We start from the raw sequence: 26,273 nt of genomic DNA, 5'->3' as shown, positions 1-26,273 counted from the left end.
ACTGACAGGCTGACCCCCACCCCTTCAACATCTGCAGCAATACTGGCAACACTCATTTGTCTATTTCCAAAAGACAACCTCTGGATGTGACGCTGAGCACGTGCACTCAACTTCTTTGGTCAAACATGGCCAGGCCTGTCCTGAGTGGAACCCATCCTGTTTAAACCACTGTATGGTCTTGGCCACCATGCTGCAGCTCAGTTTCAGGGTCTTGGCAATGTTCTTATAGCCTAGGCCATCTTAATGTAGAGCAACAATTCTTTTTTCAAATCCTCAGAGAGTTCTTTGCCATGAAGTGCCATGTTGAACTTCCAGTGACCAATAGGAGAGAGAGTGAGAGAAATAACACCAAATTTAACACACCTGCTCCCCATTCACACCTGAGACCTTGTAACACTAATGAGCCACATAACACTGGGGAGGGAAAATGGCTAATTCGGCCCAGTTTGGAAATGTTCACTTAGCGGTGTACTCACTTTTGTTGCCAGTGGTTTATACAACAATGGCTGTGTTGAGTTATTTTGAGGGGACAGCAAATTTACACTGTTATACAAGCTGTACACTCACTACTTTACATTGTAGCAAAGTGTAATTTCTTCAGTGTTGTCACATGAAAAGATATAATAAAATATTTACAAAAATGAGAGGGGTGTACTTACTGTTGTGAGATACTGTATATAACTACACAATAGGGGAATGTGCAATTATAGCTTCCCAGCTATAACATTTTAGCTCTTTTTTTTTTACCAAATCCTTCACAATTGTCCTTTTTGGACTAATGTATAGACCTTTAAAAATAAGAGCCGGTTCACACTGCCACGAGTAGCGCTCCATTCTGTGCAATGGAACCGTTCTAATCAGAGCGACTCAAGTCGCTCCGACTTAGAAAAAGGTACCTGCACTACTTGGGGGCTAAGTCGGAGCGACTTGCATTGACTTCTATTAGAGAAGTAGTTTGCAAGCCACGATGAAGTCGTGCTGAACGGGCGGCTTCAAAGTCGGGGCGACTCTGAGTCGCCCTGGTGTGAACCGGCTCTAAGAGTCCATTCACACTGCCGCAACTTGTGTGCCCTCAAGTTGCCCCAAGTCGCTTGACATAACAAAAGCAACGTAAATCAACGAGCGCCGTCTTAATTGGCACTACTCAAGTCGCTCCGACTTCAGAAAAGGGTCCTGTACTACTTTGAGGCGACTTGTATCCGACTTGTCCCAATAGACTTCAATGGGAGTCGCCTCCAAGTCGGATCCTTATCTTATTTGAAGCGACTTGTGATCCGACTTTCCAGGAAGAAGAAGGAAAATTAACCAGGCATTCCCCACATTGCAGCCATGCCTACAGTTCCTATATACCATTATCTCTGCCTGGTCTGTGTACGTGGCACTGGTGGACACTGATTCGTGGCACTGATACGTGGCACTGATATGTGGCACTGGTGGACACTGATACGTGGCACTGATATGTGGCACTGGTGGACACTGATACGTGGCACTGATATGTGGCACTGGTGGACACTGATTCGTGGCACTGATATGTGCACTGGTGGACACTGATTCGTGGCACTGATATGTGGCACTGGTGGACACCGATTCCTGGCACTGATTCATGGCACTGATATGTGGCACTGATATGTGGCACTGATACGTGGCACTGGTGGACACTGATTCGTGGCACTGATACGTGACACTGGTGGGCAGTGGCACTGGTGGACACTGATTCGTGGCACTGATACGTGGCACTGATACGTGGCACTGGTGGATGCTTAGTGTGAGGAAAGGGATATGCAGTGTAGTTAGGGTACTATATACCACTATAGTTAGATTCAATAATCTAGTTTCTGTAGGGAAAGTGTCAGGGTGACCGTAGTGTAGTTTAGGGTGAACTGACTCTGACTGCTATGCCAGGGTGACCGAACTCATCCATGTCAGGGTGACCGCCATAAGAAAAAGGTCATTTTTCTTAGAATTATTAGTAGAGCAGGGATGGGGCTCCCCTCCTTTTATGCAAGGGTGACAGAACTCATCCATGTCAGGGTGACCGCCATAAGAAAAAGATCATTTTTCTTAGAATTATTAGTAGAGCAGGGATGGGGCTCCGCTACTTTTACACCTGGGCGTTTTTTTTTCAGCCGTTTATTGGGCTTTTTTGTGGACGTCTTTGGAGGCAGGCATGACATCTGAATTTCTGTGTAGGGGTATATATACACACACACATATATGTATATATACACATACACACATATAGGTGTGAAAGGAGTGGAACCCTATCCCTGCGCTACTGAAATTATTTGCAGAGATGGTGTTACCCTCCTTTCACACCTATATGTGTGTATGTGCATGTGTATATATACCCTCCTTTCACACCTATATGTGTGTATATATATATATATATATATATATATATATATATATATATGTGTGTGTATATATACCCCTATACAGAAATTCAGATGTCATGCCTGCCTCCAAAGACGCCCAAAAAATGCCCAATAAACGCCTGAAACAAAAACGCCCAGGTGTGACAGGAGCGGAGCCCCATCCCTGCTCTAATAAAAATTCTAAGAAAAATTATCTTTTTTTTCTGGTTCTGGACATGCTACAGAGCTGGAACGTCACAGATACACTTTTTAGACCCCCCAGACACTAAATCCAAAGAAATCTAATTTTTTTTTTTTTTTTTTCAATAATTGGCTCTCTATCAAAAACGACAATTTTTAAGAACTTTTTTTGGTGGGCAATGAGGAAATGACAACACATCATATTCTGATTGGCCAAATACAAAGTCGTACAAAGTCGTCTATCATACAAGTCTCGCTGAAGTAGCGCTAAGTCGCGCTGAAAGTCGCTCTGAAAGTCGCGCTAACAAGTCGCCCCTTTTGAGGCAACTTTCTGGTCACGGTAGTGTGAACCAGCTCTATGTGTTGTTTAAAGAAAAAAATAAAATAAATAAAAGTGCAACTTTTACTGCATTGCTTTAATTTGGAATTGTTTTCACTGAGCTTTTTTTCCCACCACTAGATGTCCTCAATATTCCAGGATGACTGATGGCCAGCATGATTCAACCCACACTACTCTGAGTTCAGGCTGTCATGAGCCCAACTCCAATCTGTAAATTGACAGTGAATGGAGAAGCAGCACAGTGATGATTAACTCAATTCTCTGTCACTCTGTTTTCACCTCCTATCAGCATGCTTTTCGTCAGAACATGATCTGACTGGCTCCTTGTTCACACTTGTGTGTTGCAGGAACGCATGCAAAATCTTGCATTTTTTGGCAATGAACAAAAAAGCACAGTACTTTGCAGATGTGCGGCAGTGGCAATAATTCTAAATGGCACCCTCAAGCATCTTTCTAATGCGCGTGTATTTACACGTGCCATAATACGACATCAAAGAAGAGCGAGGAAGAGTTAGAACTTGTATTATGTTTTTTTTTTTTACATTTTCTTTTGTTTTGTTTTTTTCAGGGAACAGCATTAGCCAGGACAGGAAGGCACAGACAGCTAAAAGGAAAACCTCACAGAGGATCTAATCTTTCTGCACCCTACCAAAAAAAAAAAAAAACTTTTTTGATGCCATGTCTCTATTAGAAAGATTTCCCATCATTTCCTGTCCTTCCATCAGTATCCTCAAACACAAAGTGATGACCGCACTCTGATGTAAGTAAACATGTGAAGTTTATTCACCACTGTAAATCCAAACTAGACATCAATACATCACGGACAAGGACAAAGGTTGACGCATTTCACAAGTTTACTCATAACCACGTGGTTATGAGTAAACGAGTGTAAACTTGTGAAACGCGTCAACCTTTGTCCTTGTCCATGATGTATTGATGTCTAGTTTGGATTTACAGTGGTGAATAAACTTCACATGTTTACTTACATCGGAGTGCGGTCATCACTTTGTGTTTGAGGATAATGCTGGAGACTACGGATCTGCCCTGCACCTGATCACATCTTCCCACCTGAGTGGCTTACCTGCAATTGTTTCTGTCCTTCCAACCCCTTGTCACAGGAGGTAACAGGACATGTTCACCGATTCAGGTGCGGATCAGGTTTGAATTTCTGCTTGAATTTCTGCTTGAATTTGCACCTGATTCAGAGACATGCAGGACCCTTTCCAAATGCGGACTGCAGTTGTCCCGGAGGCGGGTGAACCGACTCCTTTGAGAGCCGATCACACTCTCCTATCATGGGAATTGGATGCCTGGAAACGTGTGGACCCAGCCTCAGTGCTACTCCAGAACATCTCTTCTGGAGAGTTACATGGTAAATGTTCTTTACACCTGCACAATTCCTTTAAATGATTGCATTTTGGTAGGGGTCATGGCACTTACTGAAATTTTGGTGAAGACAGACAGCAACAGAGACAGTGCAGACAGATACATCTGTATCCTCTCTCCGCCAAACCTCCTTTGTAAATACTCCGGCATGGTAACAATCTACGGAAAGGAAAGGATACTGTCATCAGCTGTGCATTGCAACAAATAGATATAATATAATCATACTGGGAGGATTCTTGGCAATAAACTGGTCACTTCAACATACACAGAAAAATAGGAAAATTAGATCTATTCATGAAAAACTGCAAAATGAATCAGGTCCTTGACATAAATCTGACATAGTTTTTCTATGTAAACACCAAGAAATAGGAGAAAAGAAAGAATTCTCCTCAAAGAGGTCAACTAAGAACACTAAAAAAATAGATGAAATATACTTTATTGAAAAAATGACACAAAATGCATTAAGTGAACTCCCAGTACAAACCACAAACTCATGTAAAAAACATGATTAAAAACAAGGGGTTGCTGCAGCAACCAAGCATTTTGGACAATGTGCACAGAGATTATTCGTTTTTTCTTCATTGGGAAAACATACAGTCCCTGGTAGGTATTGCACTTCATGAATCGCTTGATTTTTGAACAGACAGGGATCCTTAGAACATCCAAGATCAGTCCAGAATCAATAGATAAAGTTCAAATGAACTACAGTGCCTTGCGAAAGTATTCGCCCCCCTTGAACTTTGCGACCTTTTGCCACATTTCAGGCTTCAAACATAAAGATATAAAACTGTAATTTTTTGTGAAGAATCAACCAGTGGGACACAATCATGAAGTGGAACAAAATTTATTGGATATTTCAAACTTTTTTAACAAATAAAAAACTGAAAAATTGGGCGTGCAAAATTATTAAGCCCCCTTAAGTTAATACTTTGTAGCGCCACCTTTTGCTGCGATTACAGTTGTAAGTCGCTTGGGGTATGTCTCTATCAGTTTTGCACATCGAGAGACTGAAATTTTTGCCCATTCCTCCTTGCAAAACAGCTCGAGCTCAGTGAGGTTGGATGGAGAGCGTTTGTGAACAGCAGTTTTCAGTTCTTTCCACAGATTCTCGATTGGATTCAGGTCTGGACTTTGACTTGGCCATTCTAACACCTGGATATGTTTATTTGTGAACCATTCCATTGTAGATTTTGCTTTATGTTTTGGATCATTGTCGTGTTGGAAGACAAATCTCCGTCCCAGTCTCAGGTCTTTTGCAGACTCCATCAGGTTTTCTTCCAGAATGGTCCTGTATTTGGCTCCATCCATCTTCCCATCAATTTTAACCATCTTCCCTGTCCCTGCTGAAGAAAAGCAGGCCCAAACCATGATGCTGCCACCACCATGTTTGACAGTGGGGATGGTGTGTTCAGGGTGATGAGCTGTGTTGCTTTTACGCCAAACATAACGTTTTGCATTGTTGCCAAAAAGTTTGATTTTGTTTCATCTGACCAGAGCACCTTCTTCCACATGTTTGGTGTGTCTCCCAGGTGGCTTGTGGCAAACTTTAAACAACACTTTTTATGGATATCTTTAAGAAATGGCTTTCTTCTTGCCACTCTTCCATAAAGGCCAGATTTGTGCAGTATTTGACTGATTGTTGTCCTATGGACAGAGTCTCCCACCTCAGCTGTAGATCTCTGCAGGTCATCCAGAGTGATCATGGGCCTCTTGGCTGCATCTCTGATCAGTCTTCTCCTTATATGAGCTGAAAGTTTAGAGGGACGGCCAGGTCTTCGTAGATTTGCAGTGGTCTGATACTCCTTCCATTTCAATATTATCACTTGCACAGTGCTCCTTGGGATGTTTAAAGCTTGGGAAATCTTTTTGTATCCAAATCCGGCTTTACACTTTTCCACAACAGTATCTCGGACCTGCCTGGTGTGTTCCTTGTTCTTCATGATGCTCTCTGCACTTTAAATGGACCTCTGAGACTATCACAGTGCAGGTGCATTTATACGGAGACTTGATTACACACAGGTGGATTCTATTTATCATCATTAGTCATTTAGGTCAACATTGGATCATTCAGAGATCCTCACTGAACTTCTGGAGAGAGTTTGCTGCACTGAAAGTAAAGGGGCTGAATAATTTTGCACAGCCAATTTTTCAGTTTTTTATTTGTTAAATTTTGAAATATCCAATAAATTTTGTTCCACTTCATGATTGTGTCCCACTTGTTGTTGATTCTTCACAAAAAATTACAGTTTTATATCTTTATGTTTGAAGTCTAAGATTTGGCAAAAGGTCGCAAAGTTCAAGGGGGCCGAATACCTTCGCAAGGCACTGTATATTTGGGAATTCTCCCCTTGACTGACCAATGGTGGCGTCCCGAAAAGGGCAGTCCAAAGATGTAAAGGTATAGGCAGTTCGATATATAGGAGGCTATGTTGGTCAGTAATTTAAAGATATCACAGAAACTCTGTACATTAAGGGGATAAATACGATACCTCCTTGAAAGCTAGGACTGTCCCATCTGGTACCGCACTGTTAGGGATCCGAGTATTCAGCGTCCGTCTGCAGTGTATCAGTGTATGTTGCCCAGCCTGAAAGTCCCTCGCTACCTCCTAGGCTCCACTGAGCGTGTATGGGAGGGGGCGGGCTTGCGCTTGAGGCCTCCGAAGCAGTCAGGCATAATTCCACCAATGTCCTTGGTTGGTGCCGTCTGAATGACGCGATGTTGACGCGTTTCACCAGCCAATGAGCGCTGGTTTCATCAGAAACATGTTTTTAATCATGTTTTTTTATATGAGTTTGTAAATATAAAAATATAGGGGGGCTGATAAAAATTAAGTATATATATCTCTATATTTACAATCTTTAATCGTTCATCACTTTTAAAAAACCCAAGTGGCTGCAGATAAAAAGAAACAAGCGTGATTTTCACTTACAACTAAGCGCCTTCACACCTTTCTTACTTTTTTTATATGAGTTTGTGGTTTGTACTGGGAGTTCACTTAATGCATTTTGTATCATTTTTTCAATAAAGTATATTTCATCTATTTTTTAGTGTCCTTATTTGACCTCTTTGAGGAGAATTCTTTCTTTTCTCCTCAATTCTTTCTTTTCTCTCTCTTTTGCCCATATGTGGGCAAATGGGTATGTAGAGAACAGGCTGTAATGTCTTTGGAATCCTACATGCTCCTTCTACCCCATTTGTAGGCCCTATAAGAAAGAGCAACTTTTTTTTGTTTTTCATAGTTTTCCTATGTGTTTATAAAGTAATGACTATAATAGCACGTTTTTCAACTTACTGCTGCCATTGTACAACACATCTTGTACCACAAACTGCTTCAGTATTTACACTGTACTATACAATACATTCCCCAGTCTATTGCATAGTTTACACTATGCTATACATTACATTCCAAAAGTGCTGAACTCTGTACTCTGTGCTATACATTGTATAACTCAGACTGCTGCACTACATACACTGTGCTATACATTATACAACATAGACTGTTGCCAGAGCTGCAGGGGACTGTAATATCAAGGGGTGTGGGGCAGAACTGCAGGGGGCTGTGAGGTAAAGAGGGTCCCAAGCTGCAGGGGGCTGTGATGTAAAGAGTGGCCAGAGCTGCAGGGGGCTGTGATGTAAAGATGGGTCAGAGCTGCAGGGGTCTGTGATGAGAAGGAGGGCCAGAGCTGCAGAGGGCTGTGATAAGAAGGAGGGCCAGAGCTGCAGGGGTCTGTGATGAGAAGGAGGGCCAGAGCTGCAGGGGTCTGTGATGAGAAGGAGGGCCAGAGCTGCAGGGGTCTGTGATGAGAAGGAGGGCCAGAGCTGCAGGGGGCTGTGATAAGAAGGAGGGCCAGAGCTGCAGGGGTCTGTGATGAGAAGGAGGGCCAGAGCTGCAGGGGGCTGTGATAAGAAGGAGGGCCAGAGCTGCAGGGGGCTGTGATTGACTGAGTCCTGACCTTAACCCGATAGAACACCTTTGGGATGAATTAGTGCAGAGACTGCGGGCCAGGCATTCTCATCCAACATTAGGGCCTGACCTCACAAATGCACTTCTGGAAGAATGGTCAAACATTCCCATAGACACACTCCTAAACCTTGTGGACAGCCTTTCCAGAAGAGTTGAAGCTGTTATAGCTGCAAAGGGTGGGCCAACTCAATATTGAACCCTACGGACTAAGACTGGGATGACATTAAAGTTCATGCGCGTGTAAAGGCAGTCGTCCCAATACTTTTGACAATATAGTGTATTTGTTATAGACCCCATATATTGCTTTTCAAGTTGCTTTAACATAGATCTGCCACTAGGTGACAGTGTCCTACCACTAATTAATAGCAATCTGTTGCCAGAAATCTAATTATTAAACAAGGCATTTACTTTATTTTTTTTTACATTTTCTTTAATATATATATATATATATATATATATTTTATTGCACTAGATAAATGAGCAAACATCGGAGTGGTCACAGCTGTTATGGACAAAACTTTGTGACCTTATGACTTTGTAAGTCTAAGCAGGAGGTGCAGCATAAGATAATAGCCAGTCAGTTAGCATTTTCAGTAGGAGCTCATTAATAGCTGCCCTTGTATTACTCTCATGACCAGTTTACTAGGACACCCTAGCCAAAACTTTTCATTTAGCGTTGGCCAGAGCAGCGAAGGATTAGAGATTCTGCCATGTTTTATCGTTGTCTCTTGTGTTCCTAAGCCTATGTTTAGATTTGCAGCTGTTATTATTGCCCCTCTGAAAAGTGATCAATTTTCAGGTTCCTTTGACATGCAGTAATAAGGCGATATGTCACCTTTTCATTGCCTGTTTTAACCCCTAAAAACCTGCACCACTCCAGCACAACCCTGTTCTTCAGGGCCCCATTGAGGTGAACGGGTTCGCAATGGCGAGATCATTTTTGCCGTGTCACGATGCAGAGTATTGCGGCTTCAGCATGTGTACACCACATTTGCAGCTTAAGAGGGAGTGGTTGGGGGGGGTGGTAAACATTATATAATCCAGACTACTGCAGTATGCGGTTGTGGGGTGGTAAAACGCAGCCCAATCGTACGTTTTTTTTCGCCCCCTCCATCCACAGGTGTAAATGAAGGCTTAATGCTGCGCCACCAAGGATCGCTTTTCAGAGGTGCAACAATAATAGTTGCATGTCTAAACATGGTCTTGAGGAACAGCAATACCCACCACCAGCTTGATGGGATCATGTTCAGTGTTAGGACTGCCAAACAAGAAAGTATTTTTGCAGTGGCTATGAAGCAAATCATCCCAGCCATGACATGAGTACACCCTCATCTGGCTGCCTTGGGGGTGGTAAAAATGTGGCTGCTTTAGCCCCCCCATGGCAAGTCTAATCAAGTGCTAATGGTAAGATTTTCCTTAATTTCCTGTCAAAACAGATAGGAAGTGACACCAAGGTACCCCTACATTTCTTTTTCTGGTGTCACGGGGACTGAAACGGAGGTAAAATCCCCCAATAAGATCGCAAACAGAAACAGACACCTGACATAAATCGCGGCTCTTCTCTACTTACACCTATGTTTGAGTACTTACCCCAGAGGAGATATACACCGGCACAAAAATCCACGCCAACGCCAGTAAAATATACGTGGCCTGAAAAGACAGAAAATCCCATCATTAGAGACGATATACAAAGGAAACATCGACCTGAAGGAGGAATTGTTCTTGTCATCTAGATCAGCCAATCACATACTTCCTTTCATTTGCCTAAATAGCCTTACAAATATGAAAACTGGAACCTGTTTACATTTTTGAGCATCCTTTTGGGGGCCCATTCACACCTCGGAGTCTTGGTATATCGCATCAGCATGTGTGCGTTAGGACAGACCATTGACATGAACACATCAAAACAATGGAAGAATTGGACATTCACCATTTTTTGTAACAAATCGTGCCACAACGAATGGCGGAGCGTTACCATGCATTCTGGTTTGCTGCAATGCATGCGCTTTCCCATGGTACTTTGGGGTGTCATTAAAAATGTGCTGACGCATAAAATGCAAATAAATGCATGTTGCTTATGTCGCTCGCAACAGTGTGAATGTGACCTCTGACACCGGTATATAAGGCCCATTATTATTATAATATTATAACATAACATGTATAGCCTGTTGCCCATAGCAACCATTCATGTTTCTTTTTTTCCAAAGCAGGAGAATAAAGCCTCATTGGTTGCTATGGGCAACAGTCCTGTTTCCTTGGCTCCTGTCAGTTAGGGCCCATTTATACATGTGACAGTGCTTGCCGCTCTTTGACAAGGGATCCGTGGTGCAAGGCTGAGGAGTGGCCCCATTCACTTGAATGGGTCACTTTCAGCGGTGGTACCACCTGCCAAATGCAACACGCTGTTTAACTTTTGCCGAGCCTGTGGCATGGGCACAGCCCTGGGTTGCCATGCTGTGCTTAAGTGGGTGGTCAGGGGGCAGTAAACCCTGGCCACCCCTATGGATGAGCCCTGGGACACTGTTAAACTCGAATACACCTAACTAGTTTTAAAACGATCCCCTCCCCCTTTCTAACACCTATGCTAACTAACAACATTACCACTAAAAAGGTTTATTTAAAATCCAAAAAAGCAACATACATTGTACTCACAAACATATAATAGTTGCACGCATGCAAAGAAAATGAAGCCAAACGTCTCCAAGACAGCCAGGATACTCCTACAGTACTGGGTGATGTGATGGTATCCACATATACCTGGCTGATGCGTTTCGAGGGAGGACCCTTTTCCTCAGAGCCAAAAAGAGTAGCACTTTAGCTCTGACTAAAGTTGAATAATGAGAAAGAGGGGGGGTATGAGGTAGATGGCGCTGTCTATGTTAATATGTCTGAACAGGGTCACACAAACCGAAAACTCTAAACAGAAAAACCCTCATATAGTGATAATACCTCATTAAATCATCACATTACATCTACTCAATATGTACAGACATAAATCAATATAAGTGCCAAAGGTGCAACAAAGTGCTATAATGTAGTGCAGGGATTGAAAAAAATATATATAAATATAAATATAAAGTGCTCTGTGGGAGGTGTCCTTTATCACATATCTGGGTGTACTATAATTAATAGCCATATACATAGAAGAAAAACGTGACACAAGGTGCAATATGAGGTACCATATTTTTCGGACTATAAGGCGCACTGAAAATCCTAAAATTTGATCAAAAACTGGCAGTGCGCCTTATAATCCGGTGCGCCTTATTTATGAAAATAGTTTGAAAATTTACCATTAACTGGATGGTTTGACCAAAGGGGTGCAACCACTGGACATAAGTGTCAATCGTTCCTTCAAGGTGAAACTGCGAATCACGTAGGAAAACTGGATGATGGAAGGAGAGCACTCCTTCACGAAGACCGGGAAGCAACGCCGGGCCAGTAATGCCACTGTGTGCCAGTGGATAGTTGATGCCTGGCATAAAGTATCCGCCAGAACTGTCATCCGAGGGTTCGCGATGAGCACCTGCCAGTAAACCTCGCACGGATCAACGTTCCAAAAAAAAAATGTGCGCCTTATAATCCGGTGCGCCTTATATATGAAAATAGTTTGAAAATTTACCATTCACTGATACTGCGCCTTATAATCCGGTGCGCCTTATAGTTGTGAAAATACGGTAGTTGGATAAAATAAATAGGTCAGTTGGTGGATTATCCTATTATTCCACTGTGAGTAAGTAACCGCAAATAATGTGAGGTAGTAAAAATAATTAATTAATAAAAATTATAAAGTGAATAGTGCAAAGTAACCCAGTGCCTATGCAACTGCTTACACAATAGACACTGGGTTGCGTTGCACTAGTCACTTTATCATTTTTATTAATTAATTATTTTTACTACCTCACATTATTTGCGGTTACTTACTCACAGTGGAATAATAGGATATTCCACCAACTGACCTATTTATTTTATCCAACTACCTCATATTGCACCTTGTGTCACGTTTTTCTTATATGTATATGGCTATTAATTATAGTACACCCAGATAACATGTGATAAAGAACACCTCCCACAGAGCACTTTATATTTATATATATTTTTTTCAATCCCTGCACTACATTATAGCACTTTGTTGCACCTTTGGCACTTATATTGATTTATGTCTGTACATATTGAGTAGATGTAATGTGATGATTTAATGAGGTATTATCACTATATGAGGTTTTTTCTGTTTAGAGTTTTTGGTTTGTGTGACCCTGTTCAGACATATTAACATAGGCAGCGCCATCTACCTCATACCCCCCCTCTTTCTCAGACTACATATCCCACCCAGGGCTATATTTTGGAGGTAGGCAGCAGCCAGATTCTAGTCCTTAGCACGGATTTTTCTTTTCTTACAGTTGAATAATGCCCTTTCTATAGGCGTAAACCATTTATGTACCTCATGAAGCCTGACTGAATACTCCCAGGACATTGCTAGGATGTTGCGGCCTAGTCATCACTGCTCACCTCCACCATCACAGGAGTGAGCTCTGAAACGCTGAGCTCAGAGCTACTGCATCCGGGGAGAGAGAGAGCATGTGAGAGAGTCTGAATCAGAGAAAGAGTTCACTTCTGTGGTGGTGGAGGTGAGCAGTAATGACTAGGCCTTACTTAGCAACGTCCTGGGAGTATTCTAGTCAGGCTACTCCTATAGCATTATTCAACTATAGTCAGAGCTGTACAGTTTCTTTTTATCTACAGATGCCCCTTATCTGCATAGGCAGTTTTTTGGAAAGGTGAACTATCCCTTTAGGTCAAGTTGAGGAGGGCACAGATTAGTACGACAGCGACCTTTTCACAGGTTTGCGATCGCTAAAAATTTGAATGACATTGTGTTCAATTACGCAAGCATTTGATGCTTAACCACTTCCCCACTGCTCACTGTGCTGCTACTGCGGCACAGTGGCTCGTTATCGTCTGGCGATGTAGGTCTACGTCACCAGACATTCCCCTCTCTCGGCGGCGCCGCCGGAGGCTCGCTCCCGCTGTTTTCAGTCACAGCGGGAGTCGGGCCAGGGGAGGAGCGGCGGCGATCGTCGGGGAATCTAGTTTAGAGATCCGCCCGCTCTGTTTACACAAGCTCAGCTCAGTGACAAGGAGTGACAGATTGCAGTGTTCAGCATAGCTGAACATGCGATCTGTCCCTGTGTCACTCAGTCACCCCCCCCCCCCCCCCCCACACTTTAGTAAGCACCAGGCATACATTAACCCCTCCCTCTCTAATAAAATGAACCCCTTCCCTGCCAGTGTCATTTTTACAGTAACAGTGCATATATATAGCACTGATTACTGCAGTAATGTCACTGGTACCCCCAAAAGTGTCAAAAATGTCAGTCAAGGGTCCGATCTGTCCGCCGCAATGTCGCAGCCCCGCAAAAAAAAATCGCAGATCGCCGCCATTACAAGTTAAAAAAAAAACACCAAAAATGACAGAAATCTTTCCCTTTGTTAGTAAACGCAATAACTTTTGCGCAAACCAATTAAAATACGCTTATTGTGATTTTTTTTACCAAACATAGGTAGCAGAAAACAAATTGGCCAAAAATTTAAAAAAAATTAGATTTTTACATTTTTTTTGGGGGGGGGGGGGGAATTTCATATTAAAAAATGTTAAAAATATTGTTATTTTTTCAAAATAAACGCACTTCTTTTGTTTATAGTGCAAAAAGTAAAAATCGCACAGGTGATCAAATACCACCAAAAGAAAGCTCTGTTTGTGGGAAAAAAGGACGTAAATTGTCAGTTAAAGTCACTCAGTGCCGAATTGCAAAATAGGCCCTGGTCAGGAAGGGGGTAAAATCTTCCGGGGCTTAAGTGGTTAAGCAGTGAGCACAAATGTCATCCAGATCATCGCACATCATTGTTGGGACCTGTGGATTCATCTGGGGAGGGAATATTTTGATGTTTAGAATACAGCAGTCAACTACAAAGTGCCTTGACGCGTTTCACACTTCATTGGATGTACGAAACTCAAAAAGCCACTCTATAGTTTACAACCATTTTCCTGGATTGTTTCTATAGCGGGGACAAGACTGAGACCCCTGGCTGCTACCAGGAAGGCAACATTCCAGGGTATTTTTTTTATTTTTTTTTTGCTGCTCACTCATCCAACATTTACAGGCAGCTCAGTGCCATCTTGGCTTGCATGTTACCATGCATTTTATCAGCCTGGCCAGTAAAAACAACATTGACTGCTATTGTTACAAATAGAACAGAGATAAGAAGACAGGCATATTTTCCAGGGCAAGCGCCATCCCATCATGGTACTTCTTCCTCCGTACTCTTACATTCCATTCAAATCCAGCCACCGCGATGCCGCCTGCTGCTCCAGTACCCGCCAGTCCGATAAACAGCCCGGAGCCCTCGCTGCTGGCAAAGAGGGATGCGCCAATCTGACATGGTGTAAAAAAGACAGAGAGACAGGTATAAGCCTTCCTCATTCCAATCTCAGATCATGATTTCAGTATAAACTGCTGTGTTCTCAGGATTTCTTTCACCGTTGTCACTCCTGAAATGACTGTTTTAGGGGATATTTACACCAGGGAAGCTACAAGAGTATATAGTTCACTTGTGCTAAACTGAAAGTGGTTGTAAACCTCAGACATGAAGTATGAACAAAACATATCCCTCTATAGTGAGTACTTGTCTCAATCCAGAGCAATTAGTGTCATTTCTTTCTGCTGCTTCGTTCCTCTGCTATCTGCTAGAGTCGCTTCTGACAGGTTTTCCTGACACCCATAGAAAAAAGGTGACAGCGGAGGGAGCTCCAACACACAGTCTGTGATTGACAGCCTCAGCTCTGTTCCTGTGTGCTGTCTAAAGGGGGTATGTCCCTTCCCTCCAGTCAGCTCTCAGATCTTCTCACTGAATGTAACTTCAGCTGTTTTCTGAAATCCCAGACAAGCTTTATAAATTCTGGACTTTGAATGGCTGTAGAGAAGAGAAGACTGCAGATAAACAGGTACAACCTATGTAGGAGTATTTGTTTATTCTCTGTGTATCATCTGAGGCCAATCAATTCACTGGGTGTATGTGTGGGTTTACAACTACTTTAAAACATTTTAAAACTTTGTTTATGAATATTATTTCAGATTTGCTTAGAAAAATAAGCACTTATTAAATATAACATATTTTATAAGCAAATAACCTTATATCAGAAAAAAAACAGCTTTGACAATGGCTAAGTCACTGTTACCCAAATACTGGAGAACAGACAAACTACTTACAATTCATGAACGGAAAGAGAAAGATGAAATGTCTTATTACATTAAAATGTAAAAATGTTACTATGTAAACACCTGTAATATATAAATTATATATCCAAAAGAATAATACTGGTCTACAGTAAACCCCCCTCCATCGCAGGGGTTACGTTCCGGACCCACCCGCGAAAAGTCAGCGAATTAGAAAAACCCTATTAAAATACACTGTAGGCATGTATTTTATTTTACTGTCACTGTACGTATAAAAGCATTTTGAGGTCTCTAAACACACTTTTAAAACGATAGAAACCTATTTACACACATAAAAGATACTGAGAGACATAGCAAGAGCTATGGAAAACACAAAAATATTTAATTTTGAATGATTTATATAGTAAAATAACATTACAGAAAAAAACGCAATATACCGGGACCGCAAAAACTGAACCGCGATGGAGCGGGGCTTTACTGTATTTCACAAAATTTGGAATCCCTGGCTTAAACATAGTAAGCATTTTCAGGCTCATTCACATGGGCATGCTGAGTTTTACAACATAAAATGCAGCATATTGTTGGTAGCAAGAAAGCTGCATTCACGTTTTTCAAGCGTTGCACACACTTATAATTTGTGTAATGCCTACATGCACACAGTCTATTGGTTGCTAAGACTCAGGTGGTCATCGTCGCTTAGTGCCCTTCATTGCTAGAACACAGGTGCCTTCTGCTGCCTGGCATTCTTGGTTGCTAGGATGCAGGCGGCCAATACTGCCTAGCATCCTTTGTTGTTAGAAGGCAGGCAAGTCTTGCCACCTAGCATCCTTTTTTTCTAGGACAGAGGCACCTTCTACTGCCTAGCATTCTTGTTTGCTAGGATGCAGGCAGCCATTGCCACCTAGCGTCCTTGGTTGCTTGGACACAGGAAGCTACTGGTGTCTAGCTTCCTTGGTTGCTAGGATGCAGGGGGTCATTGCTGTCTAGCATTCTTTTATTTCTAGGATGCAGTAGCAACTTTTTTGTTAGAGTAGCACCCTACAGGTAGGGGCTAGGTAAAGGTATAGTGGGCCTTGTCTGCCTAACAGCAGGGCTGAGATTCATTAGTCAAGGTGTCATGGTTTCCAGGTGTGCCTGCTGAAGGGGGAGTCTCCCCACAGGCTCCTGCGAGAGGCTTCTCATAGGGCGGTGGAGGAAACCCAATCAGGGGACATATCCAGGCTTGTAACTACCCCAGAAGGCAGATTGTGCTGCAAAGGATTCTGGGAGTGGGTAGAAGTTTGGGGGTGGCACATGACACAATGTCTTTGGCGGGAGCAGAGTCCCAGGAGGGGGGAGAATGGCTGTATATCCTCCTGTCTGAGGAGGAGGATCTCGGGGTGCTGCCTGAAGAACCAGAGAGTGCTGAGCTAAGCAGAGGGGATCCGGTGTGCCGAGAACCTACGGAGAGTCAGAGGGGTCCAGTCCCAGGAAAGCCTACACAGGTCGTGAGTACTGAGGATTGCCCCTGGGGGTCTGCCTGAAGTTAGAGGGGACCACTCCGGAAGAGGTTCGGGGATCCAGTGCCAGCTAGTGGTGAAAGGGGGTACCTAGGTTGAGGACCCTGAAGTGACAGAGGGGGTACATAGTCAGTGGACCCTGAAGAGATTAAAGTGTAAAGGAGGCACCTGTGGTTAATGCACAGTCTGAAGTGTGCCAGTTGAGAGTTGCAGCAGTACAGGAACTTACAAGGAGTTTTCTCAGCCAGTGCAGTGCTGGAGGAAGCCATTCAGTGACTCTGAGCTATTGCAGTGTTACAAGTCAAGCAGTTTTACAGTCCTGGATCTTCTGGACTAAAGTCGAGGATCCAGCACAGTATCAGTAATTACACAGTGTTCAAGCGTCAGGAAGCGTTGGCTAGCATCGGCTGGCGTCAAGACAGCGCTAACAGGCATTTTTGCCAGGAAAGTCCCACAATTGTATCTAGTTGAGCCTAAAGTAGTATCCCACTCATTCCCTTCTCCCATCCCCTTAAATCCAATAAAACAACAAAACAAAGATGCCGGAGTTGTCAACGTCTCAGTGCTCACACCCAGGGCCGCAGCTCACAAGGGCTGGAGGAGTAACCGGTACCGATGGCAGACCCACATCAGGCCATAGGCCTGGAAAACCTGCTACATTAGGTTGTAGGCCACCAATGCTGCCTAGCATCCTTTATAGCTAGGACACAGGCAGCTTCTGCTGCTTAGCAACAGTGTTGGTAGTAACTGCGTTTAAGTAAACGGCGTTACTTAACGAAGTTACTTTTCAGGGTAACGAGTAATCTATCTGATTACTCGTCCTCTCCCTGTAACGCCGTTGCCGCTACTTTTGGCTGCGTTACCGCAATTACATCTACCGCCATTAGATGGCAGTAGATGTAATTGTATTCCCCCTCTCCTCTATGACCGCTGTCCGCGGTACTGGAGAGAGAAGAGGAGGAGACTCAGTCGAGTGAGTCACGCGGCGCCACGAGTCGGACAGCAGCAGCACAGCACGCCAGGAGAGGGCATAGAGTCCGGGCGGCGAGTCGGCGATCCGGCCCAGCCATTGCCGCCCACAGTGCCAGTGCCACTACTTCACTTGTGACTTTTGCCAGACTGGAGTGGCAAGTGGCCAAATATATATAAAACAACCAGTGGCAGTTACTTACAAAAAGATATAGTCCATTGTGTTGTAACTATGTAAGGACTCCACCACCACCACAGGGCACTGGGCAGCAGGTAGTCCACCACCACCAGTCCACCAACGGTCCAATGCACACAGCCAGCCCAGAAGAGGAGAGAGGCACAGACAGGCAGGCCTGAGGCCTGCAGGAGGATGGAGCCAGAGGGACCCAGACAACAGTGTGCCTGCCAGGCCACACCACCACCACCAGCAAGCCCAGCACAGCAGGTACCATAAAAAAAAAACCTCACAGTCAGTCACAGACAGTCAGGAGTCAGGACTCAGACCCCCACCAGCCACCACCCACCAGCCACCACACCACCACCAGTGTGCCACACCACCACCAGCAGCCAGCCAGTCCAGAGACAGCAGCAGCCAGCAGGTACCAAAAAAAAAACCTTAGTTACGTACCGGTAACGGTATTTCTAAGAGCCTTTCAGGACAGCACCATGAGAGAGCACAGCTCCACCCACTTCACAGGAAACACTGCCAGATAAAAACTCCTCCTCTTCCACCATGCCTCAGTCATTTAGAGTAGCCTCCGACATGCTGGAAAACAGAACATAAACAACAACTACCACAGGTTAAACATTTAAATATATTATAAACAAAAACCAGGGAGGTTAGCTGCTGCTGTCCTGAAAGGCTCTTAGAAATACCGTCACCGGTACGTAACTAAGGTTTACTCGAATCACCTTTCAGGACAGCACCATGAGAGGATAAGCGAGTAACTTACACTTAGGGTGGGACCACTGCCTGCAGAACCTTTCTGCCGAAGGCCTGATCCTTAACTGACAACAAGACCAACCTGTAGTGTCTAAGGTAGGTTGAGAAACTAGACCAGGTCACCGCTTTGCAGATTTGTTCCAGCGAAGCACTGGCCCTTTCAGCCCCTGAGGTTGCCACAGATCTTGTGGAATGAGCCAAGATACCTTCTGGAGGATCTTCTCCTTGGGCTACCTAAGCCTGTTCAATAGCCCATCTAAGCCATTTGCTTAGAGTGCTCTTAGCTTTTGACTTTCCGAATTCTTTAGTTACACTGAGGAACTGAAGCAAACCTCTCCTCACATCCAACATATGGAAGGATTCCTCATGAGTATTACTAGGAGTTGACGAGAAAGTTGGTAACACAATTTCTTGTGACCTATGGAAAGATGAAGCAATCTTTGGAAGAAAGGCTGGGTCTGTATGCAGCACTACTTGATCTGAAAAAACTGTCAGAAAGGGGTCTGAAACTGAGAGGGCCTGAATTTCACTAATTCTTCTGGCCGAGGTTATAGCTTTCAGGAAGATAGTTTTCAAAACCAAATTCTTCAGAGAAGCTTCTTTTAAGGGTACGAAAGGAAACTTAGTTAAACCTTGTAAAACAATGGACAGATCCCATTTAGGGAATACTTTGAGGGCTACTGGCCTGTTGCGGGCTAGTGCCTTGAAAAATCTAATAATTAAAGACTCTTGAGACAATGTCCTTCCGAAAAAAAAAAAAAACTGAAAGAGCCGACACTTGCGACTTTAGAGTGCTGGCTGCCAGTCCTTTCTCCATTCCTTCATGGAGAAACTCCAGCACTGAAACTAAACTTTTAATCTTGAAGTTCTTGCTGGAACACCAGGAGTTATACTTTTTCCAGGCTTTCATATAAATGTCCCTGGTCACCTTCTTTCTACTGGAGAGAAGGGTAGAGATTACTTTTTCCGACAGGCCTCTGGCTCTTAAGAGGTCTTCCTCAGAAACCACGCTGTCAGTTGTAGATGGTCCAACTCAGGATAAATCAGGCTCCCCTGCCCTGTGTTAGTAGATCCCTCCTGGACAGGAGCTTCCAAGGAGGCTGTGAGGCTAGATTCACCAGGGGAGCAAACCAAGGTCTCTTTGTCCAGAAAAGTGTGATCAGGATTAAATTTGTCTTTTCCTCCCTGAATTTCTTGAGAACTAACGGGATTAGTTGAAACGGAGGGAACGCATAAGACAAAGGGAAGTCCCATGGATGAGCGAGTGCATCCAAGCCCCGGGCCTGATCTTCCCTGTGGAGGGAAAAGAATCTTTGGACCTTGGCGTTCTGCTGACAAGCGAACAGATCTATCCGGGGAAGTCCCCAGACTTCCACAATCTCCAAAAATACTTCCTGGTTCAGACTCCACTCTGATTCCAGCACTTTTCTTCTGCTCAGTAAATCTGCCAGAAGGTTTTGTGATCCCTTTAGATGAACAGCTGTCAAGGAGGCCAGATTTTTTTCTGACCAGGAGAGTAGCTGAATTGCCAGATCTGAAAGCTGCCTGCTTCTTGTGCCTCCTTGTTTTGACACATAAGCTGTCGCTGTCATGTTGTCCGAGAGAACTTGGACATGATGGTCCTTGACTGCCTGTTGAAAAGACCAAAGACCTAGGAGGATGGCTTTCAACTCCCGCCAGTTGGATGACCTCCTGGCCTCCGTTTTGGACCATGTTCCCTGCATTGTCCGACCATCTAAGTGGGCTCCCCAGCCCCAGGCACAGGCGTTTGTTCGGATGGAAAGACCACTCCAGACCGTCTTCCAGATTTCTTGAATTCTTGATCCACCATCACAGAGACCTTCTTGCTTTGTGGAAATTCTGACAAATTTCTCCAGAGGGTCTGGATGTGACCATTTCTGCAGAATGTCTCTCTGGAGGAGACGGGAATGTAGCCTTGCCCACTGTACAGCAGGGATCAAGCCGTGAGCAAGCCCAGAGCTGCCATGGCCGACCTGACTGTAATTTGACGATTGGTTTGCATCTGGGCAACAGCATTTGGGTTTTCACTATCTTCTCTTGAGGTAAGACGACTTTCTGGAGGACTGAATCTATCCTGTACCCGAGAAATTTTATCTGCTGAGATAGAAATAAGCTGGATTTCTCCAGATTCATGAGCCACCCCAGACCCTTGAGGTGGTCTTGAGTTTCCTGAAGGTGTACCATCGCCTGGCTCCTTAGGAATTTCTGGCAATCTTGATTTATTGGGATGTGCAAATAAACATCCCTCAGATCCAAAGATGCCAAGAAGCAGTTTGGGGACAGCAGCTTGGTCACTGAATAGATGGTGTCCATCCTGAAATGTTTGTACCGAATTGATCTGTTCAGGATTTTTAGATTTAGAATCATCCGATACTTGCCGGAGGGTTTCTTTACCAAAAAAATGTGTGAATAAAACCCACGGCCTTGTTGCCCCTTGGGAACTTGAATGAGAACTTCCTGTTGAATCAGCTCTTGTAACAGAGACATCATTGAGGAAGCTTCTTCCGGATCCCTTGGGAGGGGAGTAACAAAAAATCTGCTTGGAGGAGTCTCCGAGAACTCTAACTTGTATCCCTGAGCCACAATGTTCCTTACAAATGGGCTTGCGGACACTTCTTCCCACCGTGGGAGGAACCATAACAGTCTTCCTCCCACTGGAAGACAGCTGTCACTTGCTTTTGGCCGGTTGATTAGGTGGTCTGAAGAGAATTCCACCTTTTCCCTTGTCTTTCTGGGAGGCCCATCTGGATCTCTGATCTTGTTCACGCCTTCTGTTGGTTTGCGGAACCAGACGAAATCTCTTGTTTGGGGGCGATTTCTCTTTGGACGGAAAGGCTCTCTTTTTATCCCCCGTTCTGTCAAGAATTGCTTCCAATTCAGGCCCAAAAAGCAAGTCACCGGCAAAGGGCAAACCACAAAGTTTAACCTTAGAGGCTGAATCCCCCGACCAAGTTTTCAACCAAACTGCCCTTCGGGCAGAGTTGACAAGGGGTGCCGACCTGGCAGACATTTTGATCGTTTCAGCAGAAGCATCAGCCATGTATTTTACTGCTTTTAGGAGCAGCGGGAAAGACTCCAGGAGATCTTTCCTTGCTGTACCAGCCTCCACATGCCTTTTGAGCTGATCGAGCTAATACTCTAGATTTCTGGCTACAACCGTGGAGGCCATGGCCGGCTTGAGGCTGGATGTAATAGAATCCCAAGCCTTTTTAAGGAGAGAATCTGCCTTTTTATCCATGGCGTCCTTTGATATCCCTATATCCTCAAGCGCCAAGTCCATGCGGCGAGACACCTGGGAAAAAAGTCGCATCCACTCTGGGCCTTTTGTTCCACAGATGTGTCGTATCCTCTTCAAAAGAGAATCTCCTTTTTAGAGATTTAGAAAAAAAAATAGGGCCCTCTCCGGGTCCTTCCACTCTTTTTCAATGGACTCTGTAAGGACCTTATGAACAGAAAAAACCCTTACGTTTTGTCTGCTCCAGGCCCTGGCACCATGGATTGACATTTGCACTTTTTTTTTTTTTCAAATGTACATACACTGTGAAACGCTTGCGAACTTACGTTATGTTCAGCGATTTCAGAATCTCATCTGTGTGTCGATTCAAACTCATGTTTGCATGGTGCAGAGCAAAGCATTATAACTGTATACATCACTCTTACTGGAACACCACAGATCTGAAAGTGGATGCTGAGCAAGTTTCCGCCCGTTTGTTGGGAATCTATTAGAGGTGGTGGTTCCCTGGACCACAGGGAACGCACCGAAGATAGAATGTCTTTAATCAAATCCGCAGCAAGTTTTGTAGAGAGGTTTAATCCATAAATCTCTGAACTGGCTTTTATATGAAGGCATCTCCTTCCTGACGCTGGGGCCCTGGTTTTCCCTGTGGCTTTTAACCTAATAAAGAAAAAAGCCACCACGAACCCCCCCACTTAAGAAAAAAACCACCACCTAGTGATTTAACAAGGGAGGGACCCACAGCAAAAAACAGTGAGAGATTTCCAGACATACACAACCTGCCAGACCGAGAATAGTCTACTCAGTAACTGCAGGGCAGGCTCCCATGGAGGCAAGTGAAACCCCAATAAAGCTCAATAGTAAGGAAAAAAGAGGCACCACTGTACCTCTCCTACCTGAGCCTGGCCGGTGCTGACGGTGCCTGCTTCCACCGATGCTGCAGTCTTCTCTCCCATCTCAGAAAAGTGCAGCGTGACTGGCAGATTCTCTCTGCACCGACTGGTGCAAATTCAAATGCCGCTTCCCGCGTCCCCCGCTGTGGACCGGAAGCGGAAGCACCGACCTTCGACCTGCCCCTGACCCCTGCGTTCACTACGGCCGGAGCTAGAGCCGTGAGGCCCCCACCGGAAGTCCCATCCACCGGAACTGACACAGCGCGTCCCCGGGATCAGGGTCCGAAAGTGCGGGAAATTCAAATGCAAAAAACGATTCCCCGTCTGCTGCCGGTCAGCCGAACCGCGGACCCCCGACACCCAGACCGGATCTTCTGATGGGTCTCTGCTCCCCTGAGCGAGCGAGGTCAGTGGCTCCGGAGCGTCCCCTTTGCACCCAGGGAGGGGAGCTGGGATGGTCCTCAATACACACCACACAACTTGGCACCAACTTTTTTCTCCCCCTGGAGAGAGCGCAGCCCTTCCACAAAGCTCCTGCAATGCTTCCACCATGGCGGAGGAAACACAATGACTGAGGCATGGTGGAAGAGGAGGAGTTTTTATCTGGCAGTGTTTCTTGTGAAGTGGGTGGAGCTGCGCTCTCTCATGGTGCTGTTCTGAAAGGTGATTTGAGAAAAAAAGGTTACTTAAGTCAGGTCAGGAGGACTCAGACCCCCACCACCAGTGTGCCACGTCACCACCAGGGTGCCACACCACCACCACCAGTGTGCCACACCACCAGTGTGCCACACCGCCACCACCAGTGTGCCACACCGCCACCACCAGTGTGCCACACCGCCACCACCAGTGTGCCACACCACCACCACCAGTGTTCCACACCGCCACCACCAGTGTGCCACACCGCCACCACCAGTGTGCCACACCGCCACACCACCACCAGTGTGCCACACCACCACCACCACCAGTGTTCCACACCGCCACCACCAGTGTTCCACACCGCCACCACCACCAGCAGTGTGCCACACCGCCACCACCACCAGTGTGCCACACCGCCACCACCACCAGTGTTTCACACTGCCACCACCACCAGTGTGCCACACCGCCACCACCACCAGTGTGCCACACTGCCACCACTCGTGTGCCACACCACCAACAGCCAGCCACTCCAGGCAGCAGGTACCAAAAAACAAAACAAAATACAGTTACAGTCAGGAGGACTCAGGATTCAGACCCCCACAGTTTGACACACCGCCACCACTATTAAAGATCTCATAGAACGTAATTACATTATAGAATAGTAAAAAAAGTCACAGTTACTTTGCTGAGTAACTAATTAATTTTTCAATGTGGTAACTGAGTCAGTAACTCAATTACTTTTTGGGAGAAGTAATTTGTAACTGTAACTAATTACTTTTTTAAAGTAAGATGACCAACACTGCTTAGCACTATTGGCTGTTAGGATGCAAGCAACCATTGTCGCCTGTTGCCTAGCGTCCTTGTTTGCTAGGACACAGAAGGCTTTTTTCTGTCTAGGACACAGGCAACCATTTCTGCCTAACCTCTTTTGTTGCCAGGATGCAGAAAGTTCTTGCCGCTTAGCATCCTTTGTTGTTAGGACACAGGCCACCATTGCTGCCTAGAGTCCTCTATTGCTAGGATGCAGGCGGCTCTTGTACTCCAATAGGGTACATTTGCCATGTACATTAGGGCTGCAACTAACGATTAATTTGTCTGTCGACTAATCTATCGATTATTTTTACGATTAGTCGACTAATCTAACGATTATTTTTATTTAATTTTTTTTGCTTAATTTAGTGTTTTTTTGATTAGCTAATTAATCCTGTAATTAATACAGACCCCTCAGTAAGCCCCCATCCCACTACAGACCCCTTAGTAAGCCCCCCTCCCAGTACACTAGTACAGACCCCTCAGTAAGCCCTCCAACCTAGTACAGACCCCTTAGTAAGCCCCCCTCCCAGTACAGACCCCCCAGTAAGCCCTCCCACCCAGTACAGACCCCTTAGTAAGCCCCCCTCCCAGTTCAGACCCCTCTGTAAGCCCTCCCACCTAGTACAGGGCTTACTGAGGGGTCTGCACTGGGAGGGGGGGCTTACTAAGTGGTCTGTACTGGGTGGGAGGGCTTACTGGGGGGTCTGTACTGGGAGGGGGGCTTACTAAGTGGTCTGTACTGTACAGACCACTTAGTAAGCCCCCCTCCCAGTACACTAGTACAGACCCCCCAGTAAGCCCTCCCACCTAGTACAGACCCCTTAGTAAGCCCCCCTCCCAGTGCAGACCCCTGCAGACCCCCTCAGTAAGCCCTCCCACCTAGTACAGACTGTACTAGGTGGGAGGGCTTACTGAGGGGTCTGCACTGGGAGGGGGGCTTACTAAGGGGTCTGTACTGGGTGGGAGGGCTTACTGGGGGGTCTGTACTGGGAGGGGGGCTTACTAAGTGGTCTGTACTGTACAGACCACTTAGTAAGCCCCCACTCCCAGTACAGACCCCCCAGAAAGCCCTCCCACCCAGTACAGACCCCTTAGTAAGCCCCCCTCCCAGTTCAGACCCCTCAGTAAGCCCTCCCACCTAGTACAGGGCTTACTGAGGGGTCTGCACTGGGAGGGGGGGCTTACTAAGTGGTCTGTACTGGGTGGGAGGGCTTACTGGGGGGTCTGTACTGGGAGGGGGGCTTACTAAGTGGTCTGTACTGTACAGACCACTTAGTAAGCCCCCCCTCCCAGTACAGACCCCCCAGTAAGCCCTCCCACCTAGTACAGGCCATTACAAGCCCGTGTAGCGCCGCAGCTGGGTGATCGGGGAGGATGGCGAATGTGTTGCGGCAGAAGCTGTGGCAGTACAGGGAGTACAGGGGTGCTGGAGACGGTCAGCGCTCACCTCTCGTCTCTGACGGAGCCCGGCGGGGGAATTTCACCCGGCCGGCAATGCTTCAAGCGGCGCGGCGGCCGGCCGGGGGCGTGTGACGTCACGCGTTGACGCGTCGACGTGCGGAAAAAGCGTCGACGCGTCGTGGCAGCCCTAATTTTTGTAGTCGACGTAGTCGACTACGTCGACGCGTCGTGGCAGCCCTAATGTACATATGTAAACAGTAGCACAAAAATGTACATTAATTTATTATACGTGTCAGTAAGGCAGAGATTGGTGTATTTTTTATTTGTATTATTTTATTTTTTATTATTTTTTTACACTTTTTTTTAAAATAATTTTTACACATTT

General features: G+C 45.3%; 1 protein-coding gene across 1 annotated transcript in view; it reads right to left on the bottom strand.

Moving 5' to 3' along the window:
* Positions 1-26,273, bottom strand: part of SLC5A10 (solute carrier family 5 member 10) — a 273,294-nt gene that overhangs the window by 227,845 nt on the left and 19,176 nt on the right. Inside the window, exons 3-5 of the mRNA XM_082260605.1 lie at positions 14,573-14,677; positions 9,837-9,896; positions 4,336-4,440 (exon numbers count right to left, since the gene is read on the bottom strand). Of these exons, the coding sequence (XP_082116731.1) occupies positions 4,336-4,440; positions 9,837-9,896; positions 14,573-14,677 (270 nt within the window). The remainder of the gene's footprint in view (positions 1-4,335; positions 4,441-9,836; positions 9,897-14,572; positions 14,678-26,273) is intronic.

Source organism: Pelophylax lessonae (assembly GCF_965119305.1).
Source record: "Pelophylax lessonae genome assembly, chromosome: 6".
NCBI classification, from domain to species: Eukaryota; Metazoa; Chordata; class Amphibia; order Anura; family Ranidae; genus Pelophylax; species Pelophylax lessonae.
The sequence above is the reverse complement of the archived record's forward strand: the minus strand, read 5'-3'. Positions and strand labels throughout refer to the sequence as shown.